Source organism: Stegodyphus dumicola, chromosome 11 (genome assembly GCF_044657685.1).
Source record: "Stegodyphus dumicola isolate Sdum_Otavi_A_Nest chromosome 11, ASM4465768v1".
NCBI lineage: Eukaryota > Metazoa > Arthropoda > Arachnida > Araneae > Eresidae > Stegodyphus > Stegodyphus dumicola.
This window is the reverse complement of record NC_140778.1, coordinates 106,312,360-106,337,921: the sequence shown is the minus strand read 5'-3', so window position 1 is coordinate 106,337,921 and position 25,562 is coordinate 106,312,360. Positions and strand designations below refer to the sequence as shown.

At 32.6% G+C, this 25,562-nt stretch overlaps 1 protein-coding gene and 1 long non-coding RNA gene across 4 annotated transcripts in view; one reads left to right on the top strand and one right to left on the bottom strand.

Annotated features, from left to right (window-relative positions):
- Positions 1–17,097, bottom strand: part of PIG-F (phosphatidylinositol glycan anchor biosynthesis class F) — a 30,996-nt gene extending 13,899 nt beyond the window's left edge. The window contains exons 1-3 of one of the 3 annotated variants that reach the window (XM_035372554.2): positions 16,725–17,092; positions 4,547–4,638; positions 1,919–2,041 (exon numbers count right to left, since the gene is read on the bottom strand). In XM_035372554.2, coding sequence (XP_035228445.1) covers positions 1,919–2,041; positions 4,547–4,638; positions 16,725–16,988 — 479 coding nt within the window. In that variant the 5' untranslated portion in view covers positions 16,989–17,092. Of the gene's footprint in view, positions 1–1,918; positions 2,042–4,546; positions 4,639–16,724 lie in introns of all 3 variants that reach the window. The other 2 variants (XM_085827044.1, XM_035372562.2) reach the window with 2 other exon arrangements.
- A 327-nt stretch (positions 17,098–17,424) lies between these two features.
- On the top strand, positions 17,425–25,524 carry LOC146994230 (uncharacterized). The gene is made up of 2 exons (XR_015044085.1): positions 17,425–17,502; positions 23,615–25,524. It is a non-coding gene; the product is annotated as an uncharacterized LOC146994230 (long non-coding RNA).
- The last annotated feature ends 38 nt before the right edge of the window (positions 25,525–25,562 follow it).

Sequence of the window (25,562 nt, the reverse complement as noted above, 5' to 3'; positions counted from 1 at the left end):
GACCGTGTACAGACGCTTAGGGCAGATTGGTCTATATACTCGTAGACCTATCAGATGCGTTCCACTTACTGCAACTCACTGTCGCCTGCAGTTAGCTTGGAGTAGAGAGCATGTATTGTGGACATTGCAACAGTGGGCTTGTGTGATGTTTTCCGACGAGTCCAGGTTTAGCTAGCAGTCTGATTCTCTCCGGACTTTCATATGGAGAGCTCCAGGTACCCGTTACCACCAAGAAAACATCATTGAACGACACTGTTACGGTGGTGCAGGAGTGCTCGTTTAGGGTGGAATTATTCTGGGTTCCAGAACTGACCTGCATGTTCAAATTGGAACCATGACAAGCCAAATCTATCGGGACATCATTCTGGAACAACATGTACGTTTGTTTCGGGGTGCCATGGGCGCACAATTTGTGTTTATGGATGACAACACCCGTCCTCACCGTGCAAACATCGTAAGCGAATGCCTTCAATCAGAGGATATCACCCGTATGGACTGGCTAGCGTACTCACCGGACTTGAATCCAGTAAAGCACGCGTGGGATATGCTTGGCCAACGAGTTGTAGCCCGTCAACCTCCTCCTACATGTCTACCGGAACTTAGGAGAGCATTGCTTTTTGAGTGGTATAATATCCCCCAAGATCAGATTGATAATTTGATACTCAGTATGCCTAGGCGTTGTACGGACTGTATTGCATCGTCTGGGAGACATACAATGTATTAACAATCATACCAACCATGTAATTTTGGGGTTTTTTTGTAAATAGGTTTTTTTTTTTTTTTTTTTTTTTTTTTTTGTAATTTACTCCAGGGAGAAAAAATCGCTAATTTTTTTAATAATATCAAACATATAGCATCTTTTTTTGCTCTTTACCTTTTGTTTAATAAATAAGCTTTACAAAAAGTCAAATTTGTTTTGCTTCTAACTATTCCTTTGCTTTATTTTGCATTATCCTTAATTTATGGACATGAGTGTATTATAATTTCTTTCACTCTTAGGCAAACTTCAAACGCGAATATTTTAAAAATGAGTTTTAGACAAAATATATCAAAATTTTTCTAGCAAACCTCTTCAGTACTTAGATATTATATCCCAACCATCGAACCACGAAAGCTGGTGGAGATCTTCCTAAATATTCATAAGAAATTCTGATGGAACCCATGCCTCATTATTTAATAAACAATCAGCATTTGACGCACTGTGTTTATGAGCTTTATAACAAAGGTTTTCCCAATTTTTGTTGTTTTTTAAGGACTTGTAATTTTACCAATATTTTATGCATAGAATGCAATGAATACAAGCTTTCTGTTGGTAACTGTCATAATCTTACTCTTTTACAAGCTATATTCAGCTGATCATATCGTGTCCATTATTACACAGTTTTTTTATGGCAAAATCCATGACTTTGAAAGTAATCCACTGTTTACTTTTCTGTAGAAGGTAGGTGCCAAATATTACTAATTTCTTTCAAAATGCAAGAAAAAATAAAGCAGTAACAGTTAATTCATATCCTTGTTCAATGAACAGAAAATCAGGCTTATTAAGAATCAATAATGTTTATATTAGACGAAAGTATAGATGTTATGAGAGTGTCGTTACATCATGCTTAACCGTAACTGATGCGACCAAGATGTGTGCGGTATGAAAATGGATTGGCTTTTACCCTGTATATCCAACAAACATATGGGAATTTTATAGAATGAGGAAACCAGAAATGTATGTAATCAGAAAATATTCTAATTTTCATTAGTTATCCATATATAGAATTGCCTCCACCCTGTTTAAATTTGTATAAATAGAGTTGACCTAAATAAATATATAAACTTCTATTTAAGCTGCAAAATTTGTTTTAGTGCATATAAAATTCATGAATTTTTGAGATAAAAAAATTTGCAGAAGCTAAAATATAAATCTTACTTTGAATCGGAAAACACTTTAAGCACAGCTATTATACTATCACTGGAAAAAAGGTACCATAGTAAAGGATAGATAGTTAACATGGTCATTATGCTGCTAAAGTATAATGTCGCTACATATGCCCTATATAAAAAAAGAAAGCATAATTAATTGATAAAATTATTTAAAATAGAAAAAAATATGAAAAGTTGAAAAAAAAAACTGTAATAACTCTGACATGAAAAGTTCCATTATTTTACTTCCACGTTCATATAAAGACTTTCTTTTTGGGGGAAGGGGATGAGGAAGGAGGAAAAAGAATTAAGACAATAAAAAATTAAGAACTTGGAAATAAAATATGAAGATCAGGCCCGGCTGCAGAATTTTCTATGCCTTACGTAAACAGTATTATTTCTTCTTCCTATAAATTTAATAATTCACAGCAAAATATATCTATACTTAATTGTTGCTGATTCAAGATATTAGCTGTTCTTCCAACATCAGTATGCTAGACGGGGTCACTTATGCTCGGAGCCAGACTTGACAAAAGTGATATATTAAAAGGCAAAAACAGAAGTTTCAGAACAAACACCTTTTTCTGCCTGATCTTGATCTTGCCGAGAAGTAAGTTCTGGATTTTATCATATAACATTTTGGTAATTCATAATATGAATTCATAATTTATTGCACATATAAGTAATGAATAATATAATGTTAATCAGCTTCTATAATTTAAATCAATTTTAATAGTTATATAATTTGAATTGCATGTTCCTTTACCCTTTTTGTCCTGCACAATACTTGTTTCATGTTTTAGATAATGAATAGTGCTAAATAATTAATGTTTTAACCCTATAAATGAGTAATATTTGTTTGAAAAAAATTATCTAGTCTCTCTTCACAAGGGGCCATCTTCATGGTGTGAACATCGGTGCATCTAGGGCATCGAAAATATTGTTAATACAAGGAAAACAATGTATCATTGAGGCATGTACATTTAATAAATTACTCTAAATTGTATAGAACCTTAAGCTCTACTAATTATGCTTTCTCTTTTATTAAAAAAAAAGAAAGCTCTACTAAAGATAATCTTTCACAAAAAAAAGTATTATTAAATATTCCATTAAAAACTGCTATTTAAAAATGTAATATTCCTCTAATTTTTTACATTACACAACCATATAAAATAATGTAACACACTTTATAGAATTAAGACACTTATACCATTTTTACATAGTATGTGATTAGTATACACTGATACAAATAATGAGATCCATAATCAACAGCAAACTTAAGAGAAAAACCAGGCCAATAAGAACACAGTATGCAATAATAAAAAATGGAGAACATATGATTTATAACAATGTGGTAATAAAAAGAATTATCCATAACATGGATTCCAATATTAAAAATGACTTCGAATTGGAATTTTTTTATCCATTTTACTTATTTTTTGCGCATATCATGCAGTTTGCCACTGTGCTTCCTTTTTTTTTTTTTTTTTTTTTTTTTTTTTGTACGGTTTGTTCCAAATTACCTGGGATGGATTTTAAACATACTTTTAATTTATTTTGCATTATTATTACCATTTGTTACTCTCAGCACATAACACGATTAGGTTTTGAATCGCTTTTGGTTAGAGTAGAATTAAGGTTGCCGCTTAGATTATTGCTAAGTTGTTGTTTCCTTTGTCGCCAAGTTGTTGTTTCATTTATGGTAACCTGAGTAGTTGAATGCTATGGAAACCCTATTATGATATAATTGGTTGCATGATTGAGGTGAATTTTAATGATGTGAAAAAATTAAGGGCTTGTTTGTGTGTTAGATGTTGCATAGGAAGTATGGCGGTTATTTTGTAGTTTGCATGGTAAAATCGCTGAATGTGATAAGATTAATTTGAAGTTTCTGCATGATTTGGAATGAAAGGGGAAAAAGCATTAATTGACTGGTGTGTAGATAAAGGTTTACTTAGTAGCCATTATAAGTCTTGTTTGTAGGAAGGAAATGCGTATAGTCGAATATCGGAGGATACCGGCACTATAAAGGATATTTTTGTGAATTTATGTGGCGACACCTATATACAGATTCTAGTTCAGATAATTTTAGAAAGTTTTTTAATGCTGTTACGGAATTTTGTTTGACTGAAGACACAGAAATTTGTAAATAAGGTAAGTGGATATTTCCTTTGTGTAGTGCTAAGATAAATTTCCCTTTCCATGTTATTTCATTGTTTGATTTAAAATGCAGTTCATTGAGATTATATTATTCAAGGGAGAGCGCAATGCCTAGTTTATTAATTCTCTGATTATTTTTTAAGTGAAAATAGGTCGACGTGTACATGGATACCGAGTTTAAGCAATTCTTTGACTTGCTATTTTTGATTTGTGTGGCGCCGATTTTTGGCACAAAATTTGGCGCTAAACAAAGCCAAAATAACAAGTCAAAGAATTGCACAAACTCGGTGTCCATGTACCACCAAAAATCGCCAATTATTGCCAAGGTACACCTGTAAATATATTTTTACTCCACTTTTTACTTGTATTAATTTTTATATACACATAAAGAGACAGACAGATATAATAAGAATATAAACAAAGAATTACATAAAGAAAATCAATATAAACATTAGGAAAAATTAGGCAAACTTACTCAAACACTGGAGCACCAAAAAGTACACATACTATGTAATAGACAATTACACTAACAGCCAGAATAAAAATGCTTTTTAGAATTGAAAATTCCTGAAAACAGAACAGAGAAATAATTCACAAAATATTTAAAATTCTTCTAATGATAATTATTAAGTTAACAACAGTACAGTGAAACCTTAGACTACAAACACCTCAACCAATGAACAAATTATCTGAAAATTGTGTCAGATTATGAATGGTGTCTTGAGTTGCAAACATTCAAGTCTGTAACATATGATTTTTCAAAGGTTCTTTGAGATAACCTTTGCCTCATAATTAACATTCAGGGACTTTCAAAAACATCACTTTACTATTGGGAATACAAATAAGTTTCTGCCGTTTGCAAAAAATGGCACCACCAGTAAGTTATGGTTAAAATTGTTTGATGTAAAACGTTATATCGTATGGTTGGACATATGCTAACAAAATAATGATTAATATTAGTTAGGTTAGAAAGAAATATTAGCGATTTTGTACCATCACTATATTTTTTGTGCGAAAATGTCAAATTTTGAGCTGAAAGAGTGTCATTTGCAGGAACTTTTGATTTACTTCTTTAATTTAAAGAAATCTTCTGTTGAGGTGCATCAGTTGCTTGTAGAGCATAATCACCTTATCTGGTGACTGTATAAAGTGAGAGAAGTTGTCGTGAGTGGTTTCAAAAGTTAAAGAATGATAATTTGACGTTGGTGACAAAGAATGTAGCACAAGGATAGAAGTGTATGAAGAGGCAGAATTGGAAGCTATTGGATGATGATTCATGCCAAACACAAGCAGAACTTTTACTTTACTTTCACACTAGGAGTGACTCAACAAGCAATTTCACATCGTTTAAAATCATTGTGAATGATTCAAAAGCAAGGAAACTGAGTTCCATATGAACTGAAGCTGAGAAATATTGAACGCTGATTTTTACACATGGAATGCTGCTTTTTCAGGCATAAATAAAAAGGTTTTTCCATCATATAGTCTTCTGTGATGAAAAATGGATTCATTTTGATACCCAAGAGAAGAAAAAATTATGAGGACTATCAACATTGAAAACCAAGTCGAATATTCATAGAAAAAAAAAAAAAAATCATGTTCAGTATATGGTGGGATTAGCTTGGTGTCAGGTTTTAGGAGTCGCTCAAGCTGAAGGAAACCATTACCTAAGGCTCTCTACCAAACATGATTAATGATATTGAGTGGATCATTCAAAGAAAAATGTACTTATTACTATTCCAGACACGACAAAATTATTCTCTTACATGCTAACGTTTATCCACATGTTGCGGCACCAGTCAAAACCCATTCAAAAATACACAAATGAGAAGTTTGCATCCTCTTGCTGTATTAACCAGACATTTTTCCTTCTGATTATTACTTGTTCCAATTGATAACGCATGGCCTATCTATAATCTAAACAGTGCTTCACATCATATGAAGAAAGCAAAATTGGGTTGCTTTCTGGATAGCCTCGAAAGATAAAGTGTTCTTCCGACACAGTATTTGTATGCTGCAGAAATATGGGGAAAATTAGTGGGATAGCGATGGATAATATTTTGAATAAAACATAACATACTGTTCTTTCACAATAAATGTCCAAATTTTGATATAGAAATGGCAGAGACTCATCTGTACTCCCAATACTACTTTACATTGCTTCACTCTTATAAACAAAGCCTGGTAGCAAATCATCTACAGGACAAAGAATTTGTCTTGGAGAAACATATGGCCAGATTGAATTGCAAACAGACTTTAAGACATAGGCAATAATAAATCAGACTAGGCAAATTTCATCTCATGCAGAATTCAGTAGTACTTAGAGACCAAAAAAAGATAAAAGAAGGTATCCTAAAGACTGTAACCTGATAGAAAGAAAATTCTCATCCAAACAGGAACATCTGCTTCATCATTGCTTACTTATACCATACATTTTCCTTCATAAAGATACAGTAAAATTAATTTTTAATCTGTTTAACAAATGTTTATCTTTTTTGTTTTTATAACTTAATTACTTTAATTAATTTTAGCTATGAACTTATGCAAGAAGTACTGCTATAAAATTTTTAATAAAAAATCATCTGTGGTCCTGGAATACATTAATTTCTGTAGGGAAAATTTATGATCATTTCAGATGACAAAAGGCCTTCAGGAATGAATAAAATTTGTGAACTATGGTTTCACTGTATTGAAAACATAGAAGCTAAAACCATAAACAGAAAAAGAACTTATATAGAATATGGTATTTCAAAATGTTATCACTCTAAAAAATAATAAAAGGATTAAAGATAAAGAATAATACGGCTGGAATATTAAACAAAAATTTAGTAACTTGAACTTTAGTTAATTGCATTAAAAAAAGGCAAGGGAAAACTACTTACTCGATTAAAATTATACAGCAAAATGAAGTGGAAAGGAAAGGAAGTCTAAACTATAAGCTAAGGGGGGAAATGCTTTTTTCATGCCTCTTCTATTTCAGTGATTAATATTTAAATAACACAGTACAAAGTCTTTAATCCGGACGTCCATAATGCGGAACGATCTATAATCTGGACCTCAAAGCTACAAACTTTCTGTGTTTGCGTTTACACATGCGCATAATACATTTACGCATGCGCATTTAATGTACAACGGACGGTATAAGCTAGACTAAAATTATCTAAGTATCTATTTCAGTTTATGTTGTAGATTGCATTGTTCCTTAATCTTCTAATTGGATCCGGCTTATTATTTTTTGCAGACTGTTAGAGAAAATTTATCGAAAGTAAGCTTGAACTTTTGATTATGTCAAAAAGAGTTTCCGATTCTGGAGCTGCCAAAGGATCTACAAAGCAAAAGCATGTTTCGATGTCCATCAAACAAAAAGTGGATTGCAAAAAATGGATAAAGGCATGAAGAAAGTGACGGAGAGGTTAGTGAAAACGAAACAAATTTGATTGACAAGTTAGTCGGTATTCTCAGCACAGCAATTATAGGACTTAAACAGTGGTACTTTGTCTGAACAAGAAATTATGTCTGTTTATAGAATTAAAGAGAAAGTATTAGCACATAAAACGAAGCAACTTAAACAACTTACATTGAAAGAAATGTTTAATAAAGTAAACAAATAAATATGAAGCTTTTTTTTTTTTTTTTTTTTTTTTTTGTAAATTTTGATACCCTTTAGATCATAATTGCTCTTTATTTCATAAATTACGGTTTCATATTTTAAATTTTATAATTTCTGCATTCCATCTTCCGGAAAAACCCCTAATCCGGAATACCCGAAGTCCTGGCGAGTCCGGATTAAAAACTTTGTACTGTATTTAATACTAGTGATAATATTAAGCAATGATAATAAACATTTAGATAGTCTTACACTTTCAAAAACATTCATATAGTTACTATTTCTAACAATGGAAATTATCAATTTAATATCTAAAATACACTGGTTATCATAAATTAAGGAAAAATCACAAAAATCACAATTACTGAAAATGTTACATGTAGAATTTAATGAAACTTACCCACAATATACAACACATAGTAAGGTATCAAATAACATCAAAAGAAATTACCAGACAAATATGGTAGTGTAGGAATTAGCACATGTATAAAATGAACAAATCGAAGGTGTCAGTTTGCTATAGGAAAAATACCTTCAATATGGAATATGATCGCTTCTAGAAGCAATACAGCACATACAGCGATGTATGATGCTTTCAATTATGTGGTCTATCAGTTCCATAGGAAGCGAGAGCCATTGCTCTTGCAAAGCAGTTGCAAGCGCGACAAGGGTTTTTGAGGGGGCAGATTGAGAGCTGCTAGATGTCTCCCTAAAGCATCCCAAACGTGCTCGATAGGATTCAAATCAAGGGATCGAGCTGGCCACTCCATGCGCATAATTGTTTCCTATTGAAGATAATCATCTATGATGCGAGCCCTGTGTGGTCTTGCGTTGTCGTCCTGTAACAGGAAAGCATCACCTATTGCCCCGGCATATAGGCGCACATAAACATCAAGGATGTCATCTCTATAAATCTGAGCATTCACGGTTTCCCTTGGAAAGACATGGAGGTCTGTGCGTCCACCCAAAGAGATGCCACCCCAAACACAGACACTGCCCCTTCCGTATGCATCTCTTTCACAGATGTTTGACGGATGATAATGGGTTCTAGGTTCTCTCCATATCAAATAATGCCTACTATCGCTTTCTAGACTAAACCTGGACTTATCCGTAAAGAGAACCGCCCTCCATTGATTCGGCATCCAGTGGACATGTTGTCATGCCCACTGAAAACGATCTCTCCTATGGCGTGACGTGAGCAGCACACAAATGGCTGGTCGCCTTGCATACAGACCACCTTCGTGAAGCCTTCTACGCACAGTTGACGTTGACACAAACCTTCTGGTGGCTGTAGCAAGGGAGGATCTAAGAAGAGTTGGAGTAGCAGTTCTATTCCTGTGTGCACATAATGTCAAATATCGGTCATCGGCGCTCGTCGTAGAAGTTGGCTGTCTTTGGCTGAAGCTCCTAGATGCCGAATTTGTGGTTTGAAATTGCCTCCAAAGTCTAAGAACCACAGAAGGACTCACATTTAGCCATCTGGCCACTTCTGTTTGACTTTGTCCTGCCTCTAGTCTCCCAATGGCTCTCCATCACACTTCTGCACGCAAATGATACCTGGAGGTCATTGTTACAAATTGGCTATCTCAGATTTCTGATGTCACTGTCACAGTGAAATATGTGGGCTTGCTCTCAAACATGGACTTTTATGCTCCTCGCAGATGATGTATTCCAAAAGCAGCGCAACTAATATCTCAGTTTTACTCAGCTACTCTTACTTGGCAACATATTCAAATTTTACATGGTTTGGCTTATTTTTGAGGGAGTTATCGCTATTTTTGTGATTTTTCCTTAATTTATGAAAACCAGTGTATTTTATAATATTCAAATACAATTTTTTTCTTTATGATTTTTAACATTAATGCAAGGGCTTCATTTCTAAAATCGTAAGTGTCACAGCCCTTTAGAAGGTCATCAAGAGGAAACAATAATAAAATTAATTAAACTAACAATTAAATAATTAAATAAAATTAAATTTCAATAAAATATAAAGATATATTTAAAAATTTACTAAATTACTAAATTCTTGATATATAGTTCAATAAAAAAATATCAGACCTCATCTTATTTGGGGCTTTGGCTAGACTTACAATTTCATTCAAAAACTGAGAAATAGCTCAGCTGGCCTCCAGTTGAATTTCAGTCCTGAATATATAGTATAACTAGGATTCCCACCTCTACCGGAATTCTGGGATTCTCCTGGAATTGAGTCGTGGAAATTAAAATATCCCTGCTCCCAGAAGGAATTTAAAATAAATATTAACTCTCCCGGAATATCAAGTTTCTCGAAAATAACGACACAATGCACACAGACAAAATGGTTGAGAGCATTGAAAATCACACGACTGCACACAGCAGCCAAAGAACGTCTATATCAATACATATTCTTTGCAGCAGTGATCTACGGTGAGCGTGAGTAAGCACCTTACGGGATGAGTCGTGGTTTCGTGCCGGCGTATCATGCGCACGCACCCTCATTTCCCCTCACCCTCTCATTTTCAATCCATTCTTTCATTTAGTCTGCAATTAGCTAGCTATCAACAAACAAGTGTATATTTTGAAATTATTTAAATGCTTTCATAATAATTTGTAGTGAATAAAACGAATCTGATTCTGCAAGTGAACAGGTGCGAAAGACAAAATATTCAACGTCATTTCAAGACAAGTGGTTAATGGTGGTTTGATTAGCTTATGAAAAGAGACAACTTTAACGGAGAATGTAAAGTATGTCGGAAAACGGTTAATATTAAGTACGAGGATGTTAGAGCTTTAACTGTACATTCCCAAAGCAAGAGACACCAGTCGTTAATATCAAATAGGGATTCATCGTAATTGGTATTGAAATTACTTCAGTCTATCATAGCATTTAACACCATCCCACTTTTAATAGCCAGGATTTCACAAATTGTATAGCACTCTATTTGCAGATTCTTCTTTGGCAAAAATGACTTCTTGTGGTAGAACAAAATGTACAAGTATTTGTAAGAGTGTGCGTGCTCCTGCAGCTCAAAAAATACTTTCAAACGAGATTAAGGAGGTGGTCTTTTTTTCAGTTGCGACTGAAAAGAAAACTTTTTTTCCTCTTCCGGATTTTGACAGCCAAGAGGTGGCAACACTAGGTACAGTCAAAAGTCGTTAATTCGGACACCCATAATTCGGAATGATCTATAATCCGGACATCAAAACTAAAAACTTTCTGCGCATGCGCCACGTTGACACATGCGCAGAGGCGTTCACGCGTGCGCGTAAGACCTTTTACGACTGCGCATATGAGTGCGCGCAAGTGCAGAATACGTTTTCGCGTGCGCATTTTATGTATAATGCACGTATAAGCTAAAATTATCTAATTATCTATTTCAGTTAATGTTGATGATTGCGTTGTTCCTTAATTTTCGAAATGCATCCGGCTTATTATTTTTTGCAGACTGTAAGAGCAATTTTATAAAAGTAAGCTTAAACTTTCGATTATATCAAATAGAATTTCCGATATATATTTGTTAGTATGTAAAGGATCTAAAGCGAAAGTATGTTTTGAAATCCGAAATCTGTTTATCAATTTCACGTTGCTCGGCGGCGGGCGCCTAATGAATTGGAAGTTGATTTGTCAGCACTATCCTTATCTTCAGCGCAGATGTTTTTATTTTATTTGGCTTATAATTCCTTACCAAACGTAGTATTTCATTTCGATATGCTCCGTCTTTGATATGATTTAAAACAAGTTCCTCGTCATTATAATTCGCTTCCGATAGCGAAGAAAAGTGACAGAGGTTATTGAAAACAAAAAAATTTTGATTGACAAATTAGTCGGTGTTCTTGACACAGCAATTATAGGACTTGAACGGCGGAACTTTGTAACTGAACAAGAAATTATGTCTGTTTAATAGAATCAAATAGAAAGTATTATCACATGAAACGAAGCAAAACTTAAACAACTTACATTGAAAGAAATGTTTAATAAAGTAAACAAATAAATATTAAGCTTTTTCTTTTTGCAAATTTTGATACCCTTTAGATCATAATTGTTCTTTATTTCATAAATTACGGTTTCACATTTTTAATTTTAGAATTTCTGAATGCCATCTTACGAGATTTAAACTGATGATCTATAATCCGGAAAAATCGATAATCCGGAATCGCCGAAGTCCCGACGAATCCGGATTAACGACTTTTGACTGTATAACATACTATTTCATGGGATGAGAAGCCAAAAAATAATAATAATTCTTTTTCCAGCAAACCAATGGAAAAACGTAAAATAATTAATGCATCACTAATGAGAATAGAGATAATGCTAAAATAATATGAGAGCATGGAAAGAAATTTGTTACTCTTCCGTTATCAGGACCAGATTCAGAAGTGTGTGTATGTTGAAAACAAAGACAGAAGAGTCAAACACTTTCTAATCATCATGTCCTGTAATTTTAGCTGTCAAGCAGAATGGTACTGAATAAAAAATTTTCCCTGAATCTGATCCGATAACAACATGAAAACAAATGTAAGATCTGCACAACTGACAATTTTTGTTCTCCATACTTGGTTATATAGTTAAGTCTGCAGGAGCTCTGCAATGACAGGGCAGGAGCTCAGCATTACCAAGGAAATCACTTTTAGCACTTTTGGCCACATTTTAGCCACCTCATAAATGCAATGCACCACCTGGAAAATAAGCCTTTGACATGTGGGATGGGGTCTTTTCTTTCCTTAAAAGTCTTAATCTCCAACAGAGTGTTTGTTTTTCAGAGAAAGATGGAAAAGCATTCGGAAGTAGCAATTCATTTTTTAAATAAAATTTGTCTACTGTAACTGTATTTCACTTACATAAAAGAAGTGCAGAAGCCCCTTTATTTAGGTCTCCAGTATTGACTAGAATTACGATTTACCTCAGAAACTGAGAAGTACAAGAGTCGGGCTCTAGTAGGCTCCGGCGCAAGTTAAATCTGCATTAATGATAAAATGAATGTTCTCTGAAATATCTATTTTCTATAATATATTACCATTCATCATTATCGCTAACTACAGATTCCTTTTATGTTATAAAAATAGAATATTTCCATAAAACATCTGGCATAAAGTAAAAAAGCAATCACCTTCAGCTTATAAGAATCAAGTTTTTCTGGGCCTTCAAAAAACTCAGTGAATTATACCAAATTGTTGTCAGAATTTAAAATAACATTACAACAAATAAATGTAACAGTAAATACACAGTCCATATAAAAAGAAGTAGAGTTTCAGCTAAAGATAAAAAGAAAACAAGCATACAGGATTACTTAAAGATAGTGACAATTAGAGTCCACTGAATTATAAAAAATATACAGTCAAAAGTCTTTAATTCGAACGTCCATAATCCGGACCTCAAAGCTACAAACTTTCCGTGCATCCATAAACGCATAATGCATTAACGCATGTGCATAATACCTTTACGCATGTGCATAATACGTTTACGCATGCTCGTTTAATGTATAACAGACGGTATAAGCTAAAATTATCTAATTATTTATTTCAGTTAATGTTGCGGATTGCGTTGTTCCTTAACCTTCTAATTGGACCCGGCTTATTATTTTTTGCAGACTGTTAGAGCAATTTTATAAAAGTAAGCTTGAACTTTTGATTATGTTAAAAAGAATTTCCGATTCTGGAGTTGCCAAAGGATCTACAAAGCAAAAGCATGTTTCGATGTCCATCAAACAAAAAGTAGAATTGCTGCAAAAAAATGGATAAAGGTATATCCTTCGTTTCCCCAACCTTTCCGAAATCTGTTTATCAATTTCACGCTGCTCGGCGGGGGGGGGGGGGGTTGCGGGGCACAATGAACTGGAAGTTGATCTGTCAGCACTATCCTTATCTTCAGGGCAGATGTTTTTATTTTATTTGGCTTATAATTTATAATTCCTTACTTAATTTAGTATTTCATCTCGATGTACTCCGTTTTTGATATGATTTAAACAAATTCCTCGTCATTACAAATATCATGAATACACATCAAGTAGTTTTCTGGTTGCAATTTTCCAATTTTGACTATGCGTAAAGTATGATTTACGCATGCGCACGTTGAAAGAAATGTTTAATAAAGTAAACAAATAAATATTAACCTTTTTTTTTTTTTGTAAATTTTGATACCCTTTAGATCATAATTGCTCTTTATTTTATAAATTATGGTTTCATATTTTTAATTTTATAATTTCTGCATGCCATCTTACCATATTTAAACTGATGATCTATAATCCGGAAAAACCGAAATCACCGAAGTTCCGATGAGTCCGGATTAAAGACTTTTGACTGTAGTAACAAGAAATACAAGGCTTAACCATAGGTAAGAGAAGATGAAAACTGACTATTAATATCTTATCATTATCTACATTCACTACACTTGCAGTTTTTGACACTTTCATAAAGAAAAATGAAAAACTGAAATTTTTATGCTGTTTCTGTTATAAAAATCTGAGGTAAGATAATATGCTTGTCTGCTAAGATTGATACTTTTTTCCCTTGCTTATAGTTCTAGAGCTACAATAAAAATTTCAAAATAGTTTTGGGTATAGCAGACCACTGGCAATTTTTTTGGCTTGGTGACCAAAAAAAGGCACCAAGTCATGGAAAAATGTGTTTTCAAAACTAGCATAATAATTTTAAATAGTGAAATATTAAAGCCACCAACATTTTGCTCCTTGCAGTTTGTAAAGACGTAAAAGGCCAAATAAAATTTGAAATCTATTTGCTGACTGTGTATCAGCTTTTTATACGCCTCCACAGGCTCTTTGCTGTATTTATATGGCATCGTGTACCGACATAAAAAAGAATTCAAGCTAAGATTAATCTTTAAATATTCCAAATCCTCTCAACTTAAGCAGTCGTAGCTTTTCCAACTATTTGGAAAAAAAAAAAAAAAAAAAAAAACGGTATTCCCCAGCTTAATCTATTCCTTAAAAATACCCAACAATATCCTCTCATACCTATTAGTATAAACTGCTTCCACACAATTTCCTCTTTACTCCCCCCCCCCAAAAAAATGCTCTTCAACTGCATGCTAATGTTTCCCAGACTTCCCAATACCCCATATTTTTTCCAATGACAACAATATATAATCTGTTAATAAACTGCCTTCAGTCCATTAACGTATTTAAAGCCAAAAAAATATTCCTTCTCCACAGGTTTTGTCTCTCTGAGTAGCTCATATCTTAAGAACAATGTTTTATCCATCCTCAACTTACTGTTAGAGATCCATAACCTAGCTGAAATTCCCCTCTAACATTCCTTGAAACTTCTCTACTAAAAGCAGAAGGCAAGGTAAATACAATATATAAAATCCAAAATGAAATAAAAGAAAGCAATACAAACACATATTTGATTCAAAACATACGAGATTATGACAGGGCTGCCAAATGGAATATCTCTGGAATTTACTGGATTACCACAAGCATAACATGCCAAAAAATGTACCAAATGTAAAAATTCCCAATGTGGTTCTATATTCAAGCTAAACCAGCGGTTCTCAACCTTTTGACTAATGCATATCATCTAAACAAAAATTGAAAACCTTTAGTACCACCACCACAAAGTCCTACTACCACCACCACTCTTGAACAAAGTTTAGATCTCATAAATTTACGAGTGCAAGAGAACAAACTCAATCAGGATGTTAGGGTTCTAATTTTTTAATATAATAGTTAAAACTACTTTGCTTCTTTGCGTACCACTGGTTGAGAACTCCTGAGCTATACCAAAATGTTTTGCAAAATCCATCTTAAATACATATGGGTACTTTCTGATTTTATGATTCCCTTCTCTGAAAAAAAAAAAGGCGAACTCATTGGCAACTTTAGAGAGAAATATTTGTTTGTGTATCTCTATTTCAATGATAGATACAGCTCTTCATCCATTTTCTTACATTATTTTTTTTATACAATGCATACACATTTTCATTTTTTCCCCCTTGCTGTTCTTCGCATATTTCCCTGCTGAAGTTGTGAAGTGATCTGCTGAAGAAAAAAAAGAAAGAAAAACACAGAAGTGCAAAAATTTAGCATTGAGTATAACTTCGGCACCAAAATACTAAAATAAGAAAGCAAAATGAGACATATAATGCTTTTAAGCAAGGCACATTATCCTCTGTGCAAACAGTAAACTAAGTCTGAGGTTTCACTGTAAATGACCGAAACTGCATTAAGCAGTCTACCTCTATTTAAGCATTTTAACAGTCTATGCTAAAATGCTTAAATTTTGATAGTAGGAATTATAATATACAATCACACTGACGAAACTATCAGAAGTGAAAAGCTTTCTTAGGATATTATATGTGCATGCTGGGTTACCACAGAAATGGTTTTAGTGACATTGTGGGTTGCTACATAAATATTTTTTAGCAACATAGTGCATAGCAACATCAATATTTTTCCGAGTCCTCTGGATAGGTGTGCAGATAATCAAAAAGTACCCACATATGCAGTCATATTTTTCAACAGTGATTGTATTAATAAAAGAAACTACAAATTATTCATTTGCTCTTCACCTTTTATCACAAAAGCAGAAATCATCTCTGGATTTCTTTTGTTAACCCCATAAAAGCTTTTATAAAAGCAAAATATTTTTAAAAGCAGCTCTAGCTACCAAACTATAACACTGACTGAATGCTCAATACGTCCTTTTCAGGTCTTCTTATTATAGCGACAGACTGAACAGATTTTACAATTTGATAGAGCAGCACCAATAGACTTGTGATATTTAATCTTAACCATAATAAGTAACAATTTCCGCAGGGAAACTTTTAAGGTAGTAATTTTCGGTTTTTAACAACGTAAATACTGCTGTCTGGTCTAGTAACAGACTAATTCAAAAGTATATTGAATTCCTCTTTAATGTTATAGTCCCAGTTGATGTTTTTAGCAAAGATAAGAGTAGGACAGAATAAAGAAATACATAAATATAGCTTAATACGCAAATCACCAAGCACCGATTTAATGAAACTTTTTTAGCATTTGTAAGTGATAACACTATTTAATTCTTAAGAAAAACAATTCAATTTTAAAAATTATAAAACAACTATAAGCACCTTCCTCTCGTACTTTTTGGTCGGAAACTTTTCACTTCTCGTATCTTCTGGATTTATGAATGGCATTGAAAATGTAAATGACAGTGTTTTCTTATAGACATTAATACAGTTTATGGAAGATAAAGTAGAAACTAATAACAAATAAAATAGTGCATATGTAAAATTTCTGAGAAGTATTACTGGAAATAAAATTATTAAAAAGCCTAGTCCTATATTATATATGCCTGAACGCCATAAGTTTATACTTTTTTTCCCATGACTCATTTTTAAAAATTCTGTTTGCTTCTTTCATTTATTTATATAACTCATAGAACATTCCCATAAATAATTTTAAATACTAAACACAAAAAAATACCGGTGACGGTTATAAAATGTAACTGTTTAGTTTTCATTCAAGTGCAGAGAAATGATGGTATTAACATTTTTTTTTTTTTTTTTGGTATTTATTTCTCCTTAAAAAAATTAATTAGTGTTCATCTTGCAAATGTTTCTTGTAAATTATTTTGAAAACCTAAAAAGTGAAAATAAATTTTCAGAAATGTTTATTAGATAGAAACTAATATTAAACATATCTAGCATGAATTAATGTTATGAAAAATATTGTAAAATAATCGAATAATTTCGAGTAATAATTTTAATTAAAAAAATAACAGGTCAAAAATAAAATATAAAAAACAAATTTATACATTTCTACTGCAGGCGACAGATTTCCTTGTATTTGTGGTGTGAATTTATGCATTGTAATTCGCATCCGTTCGATATTAATGATTATTTCTTGGTACTAATTTTTCCTTCTTAAATAGTTATTATAATGTATCCTTGTAATTATTTCGTTTCTTCATAAAGCGTTTTTAAATGAATTATTCTTTTAAAGTAATATAGAAAAATTATATTTGTATCTTTTTATTGTAATAATTTTAGGCTTATTGTTCTCTTGGTAAGTTTTTGCTTTGTCCGTCAAGACTGTTCCCTAAGTTATAACTTTTTCCCTGCTCGCTTTCTGTGATCATATTTAATATAGAAGTAAATTAATTTAAAAAAAAAACCTGTATTAGTTTTTAAAAATTGAGACCTTTTTTTTTTCTTGCTACAAATTTGTGAAACCAGAACACTTTGTTTTTTGGCTGTATACCAAATATTGCTGAAGTCTATATTTTACGTGGATGATTGGATGAAATTCACTTGATTTTCGATGACTGGTAATATTAAAAGTAAAGCATTTAATTTCTCAGAATTATATTTTTTGATGCGGCAAAACTGCTTGACCTTAAGAACTGGAAATTTCCTTCTTCCGAGATCATCGTAAATTGCTTCTTCAGTAACTTTTATCGGGAAAATTTTTCAAAATGACTTTGAGAAGTTTTTCCTTTTCAGTTAAATAAGTATGGAAAGGAATTTCTTTGCGTTTTGGTAATCCTCCATCTTTTTTGTATTCACGTAAATTAATTTCACTTTCATACATGCTTCAATTTTGTCTGTGCATATTTCTCTTAAATCGCATTCAACTATCAGCCAGTCTATCAGCTCTTGTTTGAAGACAATAGCAGTGGGTATTTCTTCAGTGCATTCATTTTCTGATGCTTTCAGAGTTTCATTCAATTTCTCGAATCTGTTTTCAGTAGAAATTTCCATCTGGTCAGCCGTAGGAGGTTTCCTCGCCATTTTCTTAGGAGAGATCCATGGGTTTTCCTTCAGTTTATCACTTTCAGTCTGTGGAGCATTATCCGCAGAGTTAGGTACTGTTGCTGCGGGAGGGTTGCAGGTTTCGTTAATGCATTTCATGATATTAGCTAGTTGTTGATCGCGTATCAACTTCAGTATTCCGTCATGGTCGTTGCTTGAAGGTTTAGGAATCATTTCTTGAGTGACATCAGTCTCGGATAAGGTTTTCACCTTCTTTTTCTTACTTTTCCTCTTGGGAGACTTTACAAAATCTTCACATCGGAGTGGGAATTGCATAGATTTACTTGAAATCATGGACCGGTCAGATTCCATATTGTCATCGGAAGTATCGCCTTGTGTCCTAAAAAAGAACATTTTGCTGGGTTGATCTTTACAATATGGTAACTGGTAGTTTGGCGACATTTTGGAGGCGATAAAGGTTACTACCTGGGACTTTGGTAATAATGTGAGCAGTATTCAGTTCCGATTACGCATTATTTTGCGTGAGGGAAATGAGAGATCATGGGATATGTCATGTGATATTAATGGACGAATTATGGTTCTTTAATCGGAAAAGGGGGGAAATCGGGAAAAAATGTGGAAATTTTTTATTTAGCTTTATTCTGTGTTGTGTGAAACAGTGTTGGGTACTTTTCCGTTTTGCCGGCGCAAGCGATAAAGTCGCCAATAATGGTACAACCGATGCCAAACGGAATATTCTCGCTGGTAACCTTTTACGCCTCATTTTCAAAACAAGTCGCAGCTTTTTCTTATCAGATTGATTGTTTCTTTCAATACTGGTATATAATTACATAGAATTTTTATCAGATAGTTCAGTTTTATGTCTAAGGCCATTTTCGGTAATTAGGTCAATTAGGATGCTATCACAGCTCTTACCCGAAGCCGAAAATACAGAAAAGGAAAGTCAAGGGTTAAATTCATCAATTCTAATGAGAATGCATTAGTGAAGTAAAGCACTGCAGTTTTACATAATTTCTGAGTAAGCTATTCGTACGCATTGAAATATTTCTTGCATTTAAACTTGTGTTTCAAATTAAGATTTAACTTGAAATTAATGTAGATAATTACTGAGAGGATTAGATTTTTGTAGAGTAGTTTACGTGAGATGAGATTGCTTGGAGTCACGTGATATGAACCGGCGAATTAGGATGTTGAACCATGAAAGCATAGTAAATTCTTAAATTAATGTCTTTTTACAAATTTATTGGCTTTTAATAAAGTTTTAAGCGATATTAAAATGTTTATGCCTTAAAAAAAAATTCTTAGAACTAAAATATTTTATGTGTATACTGTATGTTGTCGCCAATAAAGTCTGCTTGGCGAGATTTGCGACGGCGAAACGGAAAAGTACCCAGTGTTGTTTAATTTTTGGATCCCATGGCCCTAACTAAAGTGAATTCGAAATGGGTATTTAGGCATTGTGATAAAGAGAAGTTTGCTTTTTATTTAGCGGAGGAAGTATGGAGGAAAAATTCACAGAAAAAATCTTTCAATAATTTTATTGAATGAATTAGAAAAGTGTATCTGCCACGTAATCATGATTCTGAAGAAGATTAGGTAAGTTAGTATTTTTAATTATTTGAGGATATTATTTCTAATTCATGCATTGTTCTAAATGTAAGGTGGAAAGGAATTTGGTATTATTGGGAAAATTGTTATTAGCAATGATTTAGTTTAAAGTAATTAGGATTGTAAGGTAATTTTTATTAATTTAAATGTATGTGCTCATTTATATTTTAAGTAGTGATTTTGAATTTAATTATATTTTAATGAAATGATAGTTATTTTGTGAATTTTATGTTTGTAGGAATTTGAAATTTTATGTTTGTAGGAATTTGAAAGTTGAAATAAACATGCATGGAAATAATTTAAATATTTGATACTAAGTATTTGTAATGCTTGCGGTATGAATTTGTTGGTGATGTGTATAATGTAATAAATGATTTAGAGGTAAAAGTTTTTGGATATTTTATTTATTTTATATGTGGAAATGTTCATATTTGTAAAGGGTAAATACTTTTTCGCGATCAGGTAATTTCATATATGTTCTTTTTACCGGGTTTAAAGATTGAGAAAATTGTCATGTATTTTTGTGAAATTTTTCTAATTTATGAGAAAAAAGCAGTGTACATGGATATAGTGAAGAGTGTGCGCAATGCCATTTTTGTGCAATTCTGGGATGTTTTTTTAAGTAAAAATAAGTCGGCGTGTACATGGTTTATGTGTATGTGTTATTTTGAAAAACGCGTAAGGAGTATGGTATTGTGCACTTTTTCCCAATTTTGCAGTGAATATTTGTCATGATTAAGCAGTTTTGTTTGATAAAATTTCTAGCATAAATGTAATTCGGCTACTAGATTGTTGGAAGAAGTGTTCAGTAGATAAAAAAAAAAAAAAAAAGAAACGTGTCTTTACTTCGTGAAGACAAAATGGTGGTGGGGAAAAAAAATAGAGGGTTGCTGTAGGAGAGTTGGTTGCCAAATTTTCGCCAAAAAATCGCCAAGTTACCATAATGTAAAGATCAACCTTTTGCTGTACACAAGGGTACCTGCAAAAGCTCAGAAATACGCAGTAAAACCTAATCAAAAACTTAACTGTCCGCCTACGGTACTGGGAGAGTTCGCAGTGAGAAAAATCAGGAGAGCTCAGTAGTGTGTCCTATACGCTTGGCAGCTACAGCTCGAATCCCTCCATCATGTGAAATGCCAGTTGTATCTGTCTTCTTAATAACTTCTACAAATTTCAGTAAACTGCTGAAGAGTATCATAAACTTGTTTATTGCAGATCTGGCAGCAAAGCTGGTTCAGTGGTAATTTGCTATGAAGCATATTGGTTTTTTTTTTTTTTATTATTATTATTATTATTATTCCCCTTATGCAGAGAAACATTTTTAGTTTCTTAAGTAGCTTAGGAGTTGGCTTTATTATCAGCAATTCGTGAGTTTTCAGGTAAACCCTTAAAAGAAGATTTCCTCCCCTCTTAAAGTCATAGATATAGGTCAAATGATTGTTACCTTGGATTGTCAGAGGCACCTTGGAGAAATGTTAATAAAGTCAAAAGTCGTTAATTCGGACACCCATAATCCGGAATGATCTATAATCCGGACCTCAAAGCTAAAAACTTTCTGGGCATGCGCCGCGTCGGCACATGCGCACAGGCGTTTTACGCGTGCGCGTAAGACCTTGACTACTGTGCATATGCGTGTGCGCAAGTGCAGAATACGTTTTCGCCTGCGCGTTTAATGTATAACGGACGGTGTAAGCTAAAATTATCTAATTATCTATTTCAGTTAATGTTAATGATTGCGTTGTTCCTTAATCTTCGAATTGGATCCCGCTTATTATTTTTTGCAGACTGTAAGAGCAATTTTATAAAAGTAAACTTGAACTTTCGATTATGTCAAATAGAATTTCTGATGCTGGAACTTCCAAATGATCTACAAAACGAAAGTATGTTTCAATGTCCAACAAACAAAAAGTGGAATTGCTGCAAAAAATGGATAAAGACATGAAGAATGTGACAGAGAGGTTAGTGAAAACGAAAACATTTCGATTGACAAGTTAGTCGGTATTCTCGGCACAGCAATTAACGGGACTTGAACAGCGGAACTTTGTAACTGAACAAGAAATTATGTCTTTTTATAGAATTAAAGAGAAAGTATTATCACATAAAATGAAGCAACTTAAACAACTTACATTGAGAGAAATGTTTAATAAAGTAAACAAATAAATATTAAGCTTTAAAAAAAAAAAAAATTTTGATACCCTTTAGATCATAATTGTCCTTATTTCATAAATTACGGTTTCATAATTTTAATTTTAGAATTTCTGCATGCCATCTTACGAGATTTAAACTGATGATCTATAATTCGGAATCGCCGAAGTCCCGACGAGTCCGGATTAACGACTTTTGGCTGTACTGGAACTTCATTTCAGATCCTTGGGATTTTTTGATAAACTGAATGACTTTTCTGAAAATATTCAGGAACAACAACTCATTTGTATGATTTTTTATGCTGTATTACATTATGTAAAACATGCAAGCATTGCAAATCATAAATATTTCCATTAAGTGAAAACGCTTACTTCTTAATAACTGCAGAGATGAAGATTTGATGAGTTGTAAAGTAAGCAATCTGCAGATTTTTGTAGAAGAGGAAAAAAATACTTCCCCCCCCCTTGATGGTAAATCCAGCAGAAAATTTCTCTACAGTTAGGGAGATATCTAACACTTATATCTTACATAGCCAAATTTCAGCTATTTTAATGAACAGTATTTATGATTTATCTGGCTCATTGCTCTGTGTGGTACTGTTCTGTTAGCAGGTAGACGTAAATGTATGCACTTATGTATGTGTATATGTATATACACACATTCACCCTTGCATATATACGTGAACACATACATTTCTGGATCCGGTATCCCCTGATAACAGAACAGTATGTATTCAGAGGAAAATTTAGAACCTTTTTTCCAGTAAAAATTTTGATTGAGATATTTAATATGGTGAAAATTATAACAGTCTCTAAGGAACAGTGAAAAAAAAAGATGTAGCTGTTTCAAATAGGTCAATCAAAGCTTTCATATGAGATATCAAAAGCTGTAACAGGCACTTCATAGTTGTACCAACTTTTCCCTCATTTACATTTTTAGCATACGTCATGCAAAGAAGGAAGTTTACAAATTGGAAAACTCAATTGTCTTCCACAGCAATTTTTATTTAAAAAATTTTTAGAGGGAGAGATCTGTAGCATGTATTTGCTTTATTTCTGAATTTTTATTCAGCCATTGAAATCGAAGTTCTTGAGAAGTTTTATCTGTAGTCTATTGAATTGAGTATGAGCCATGCGATACAGCTATAGTTTAGTCATATTATATGGAGTGTATTGCTGAAAATATGAAGTATCAATTTACGGAGTGGTGAAGTACTGATAACTTTTTTCATCTTTGATTAATTTAAATATGGTTATTATCTATAAATTCTCATAAAGATGTTATTGTATTGGTAAAATATTTTCTGTACTTGAGTATTAAAAGTGTTTTATGTTTTGGTATGCATCTTGTATATTGAAATAAATCATATTGTTAATATGGTCACATGAATAAAATCTTAAGAACCTGTTCCTTTCCAAACCTGTCATTTTGAAGAAATAAACTACTAAAATGGTATCCTGTTTTATTCTAGTGTGATTTATGTTTCTATTTAGATCTGTGTAATACAGCCCAACTGTGCCGTTTCTTCTTCTGTTTGGAGAATAGTTTTTACATTTCTGAAATCAGTTGTATAAGAGTTGTGAATTGGAAGCCCTGATCCTAAATAAGAGAGAGGGAAAGATAGGAGAGAAACTTCGACAGCTACTAAGTAAGAATTGACAGCTCAATCAGCATGTGTTAACATGATAAGATGGAACAACAGGAAATTGGCACTTAGACCATGCATGAGCCTGGTTGCTTACACAAAATGAGCATTTCCTGCTGTAAAAAAATTAAGAAAAGTGGCATTAGGAGTTCTTTCAAAAAGTCTATAGTTTTATATATATATATATATATATATATTTATTACCGTATTTATGCGAATCTAATGCGCATCCCCATTTTAAAACTTTAAATAATAAAAATATTGTTTGTCGGCGAATGTAATGCGCATCAATGATATGAGGAATTTATTGAATCTTATTTTATACAACAATGGATTTGTATATAAACTATCAATTAATGGTATGATAATTTTATTTAAATTTAGATACCATATTTTATACAACAATGGATTTATACATAAAGTAGTAGAACATAGAATTAACCTATTAGTGGGCAATTGTTATGCGAAACAATCATTGTTAATTACCACTACCGTATATACGGTATCTATCGTAAAATATGAACATGAAATAAATCGTAACATTTCTATCTAGCTAACAGTTTCTACAATTAGTGATTAATAGTAAACGTTCACTTTATTCACTGTTTTCATCACTGGAATCCTCGCAGCTCTTTTCGTCAGTCGCAGATTCATTTCTTCTTTCCTCATCATCATCGTCATGCAACATTTCTTGAAAGATTTCACAATCTTTGGTGCTTCGATGCTTTTCCAGGCAGCAGAAACTCAGTGCAACAATGTGCGGTGCAGCACGCTTAATTTTTCCTGCCGGGGTTAATTCACGGTCATCTGCGAACTTTGCACTCGAATCTAATGCGCACCCCAATTTTGAATACTACATTTGGCCAAAAACGATGCGCATTAGATTCGCGTAAATACGGTAATTTGCTGTACTGACTGCACATACATTGACATATTAAATTCACTTAATAAATGCTTAAATATTCACTTGATTATACAGTCACTTTTATAAATGTATCTGGCTATTCCAAGAGAATATGTGAATACAAGCTATCAGTCAAAAATTCTAAAAAATAAGATTACAAATCTGTATATGCAGTAATTGTTCTTTAAAAAAAATGCCACTTTGTATGCTTTGATCTGAATCTACATATTTTGTCAAGTTCATCTTATAAACATTTTTTAAAAATATCTTTTTGGGTTTGTTTTAAAATTGAATGAAGAACTGTATGCAGTATAAAAATAATGTATAAGAATTTCAATGTATATTCAGTTAGATTACATTTCAAGACATCTGTTGTACCATTATTTCGAAGATAGAGAAAAATACTCTTAAATCAGAATAGTAAACCTAAAATGAATGGGAAATTAAACATTTTCTTTGTGAAACTCTTATTTTATTTTTATGCTTTTGCTAGTTATAATTTGCAAGAAAAAGAGAACTTGTCACCAATGATTAAAGTAGTGGAGATAAGTAGTGCTTTGTAACTGAGGAAACTAGGTACCATATTTTGAATGTAATAAAGTGTGCCCTGGAGATTTTGTACTGTTTCAATTGTATATCTGATTTATCTCAATGTATGTTTAGTTGCTGCTGAAATAAGTAAAACTTTATCTATATTTTAATGTCAGGGTTATGAATACAATAATTCTGCCTTTTAATTAACATTTTAATGATATTAATGTTTAAATGCATATTTGAACAAAAATTCTATATTTATTCGTTAATGATGTATAAACAGCATTTATAAAGGAAGAAAGTACTTGGCGATTCGGAATGTACCCTGTAGAACCGGGCTTTTCTGTATTCATCATTC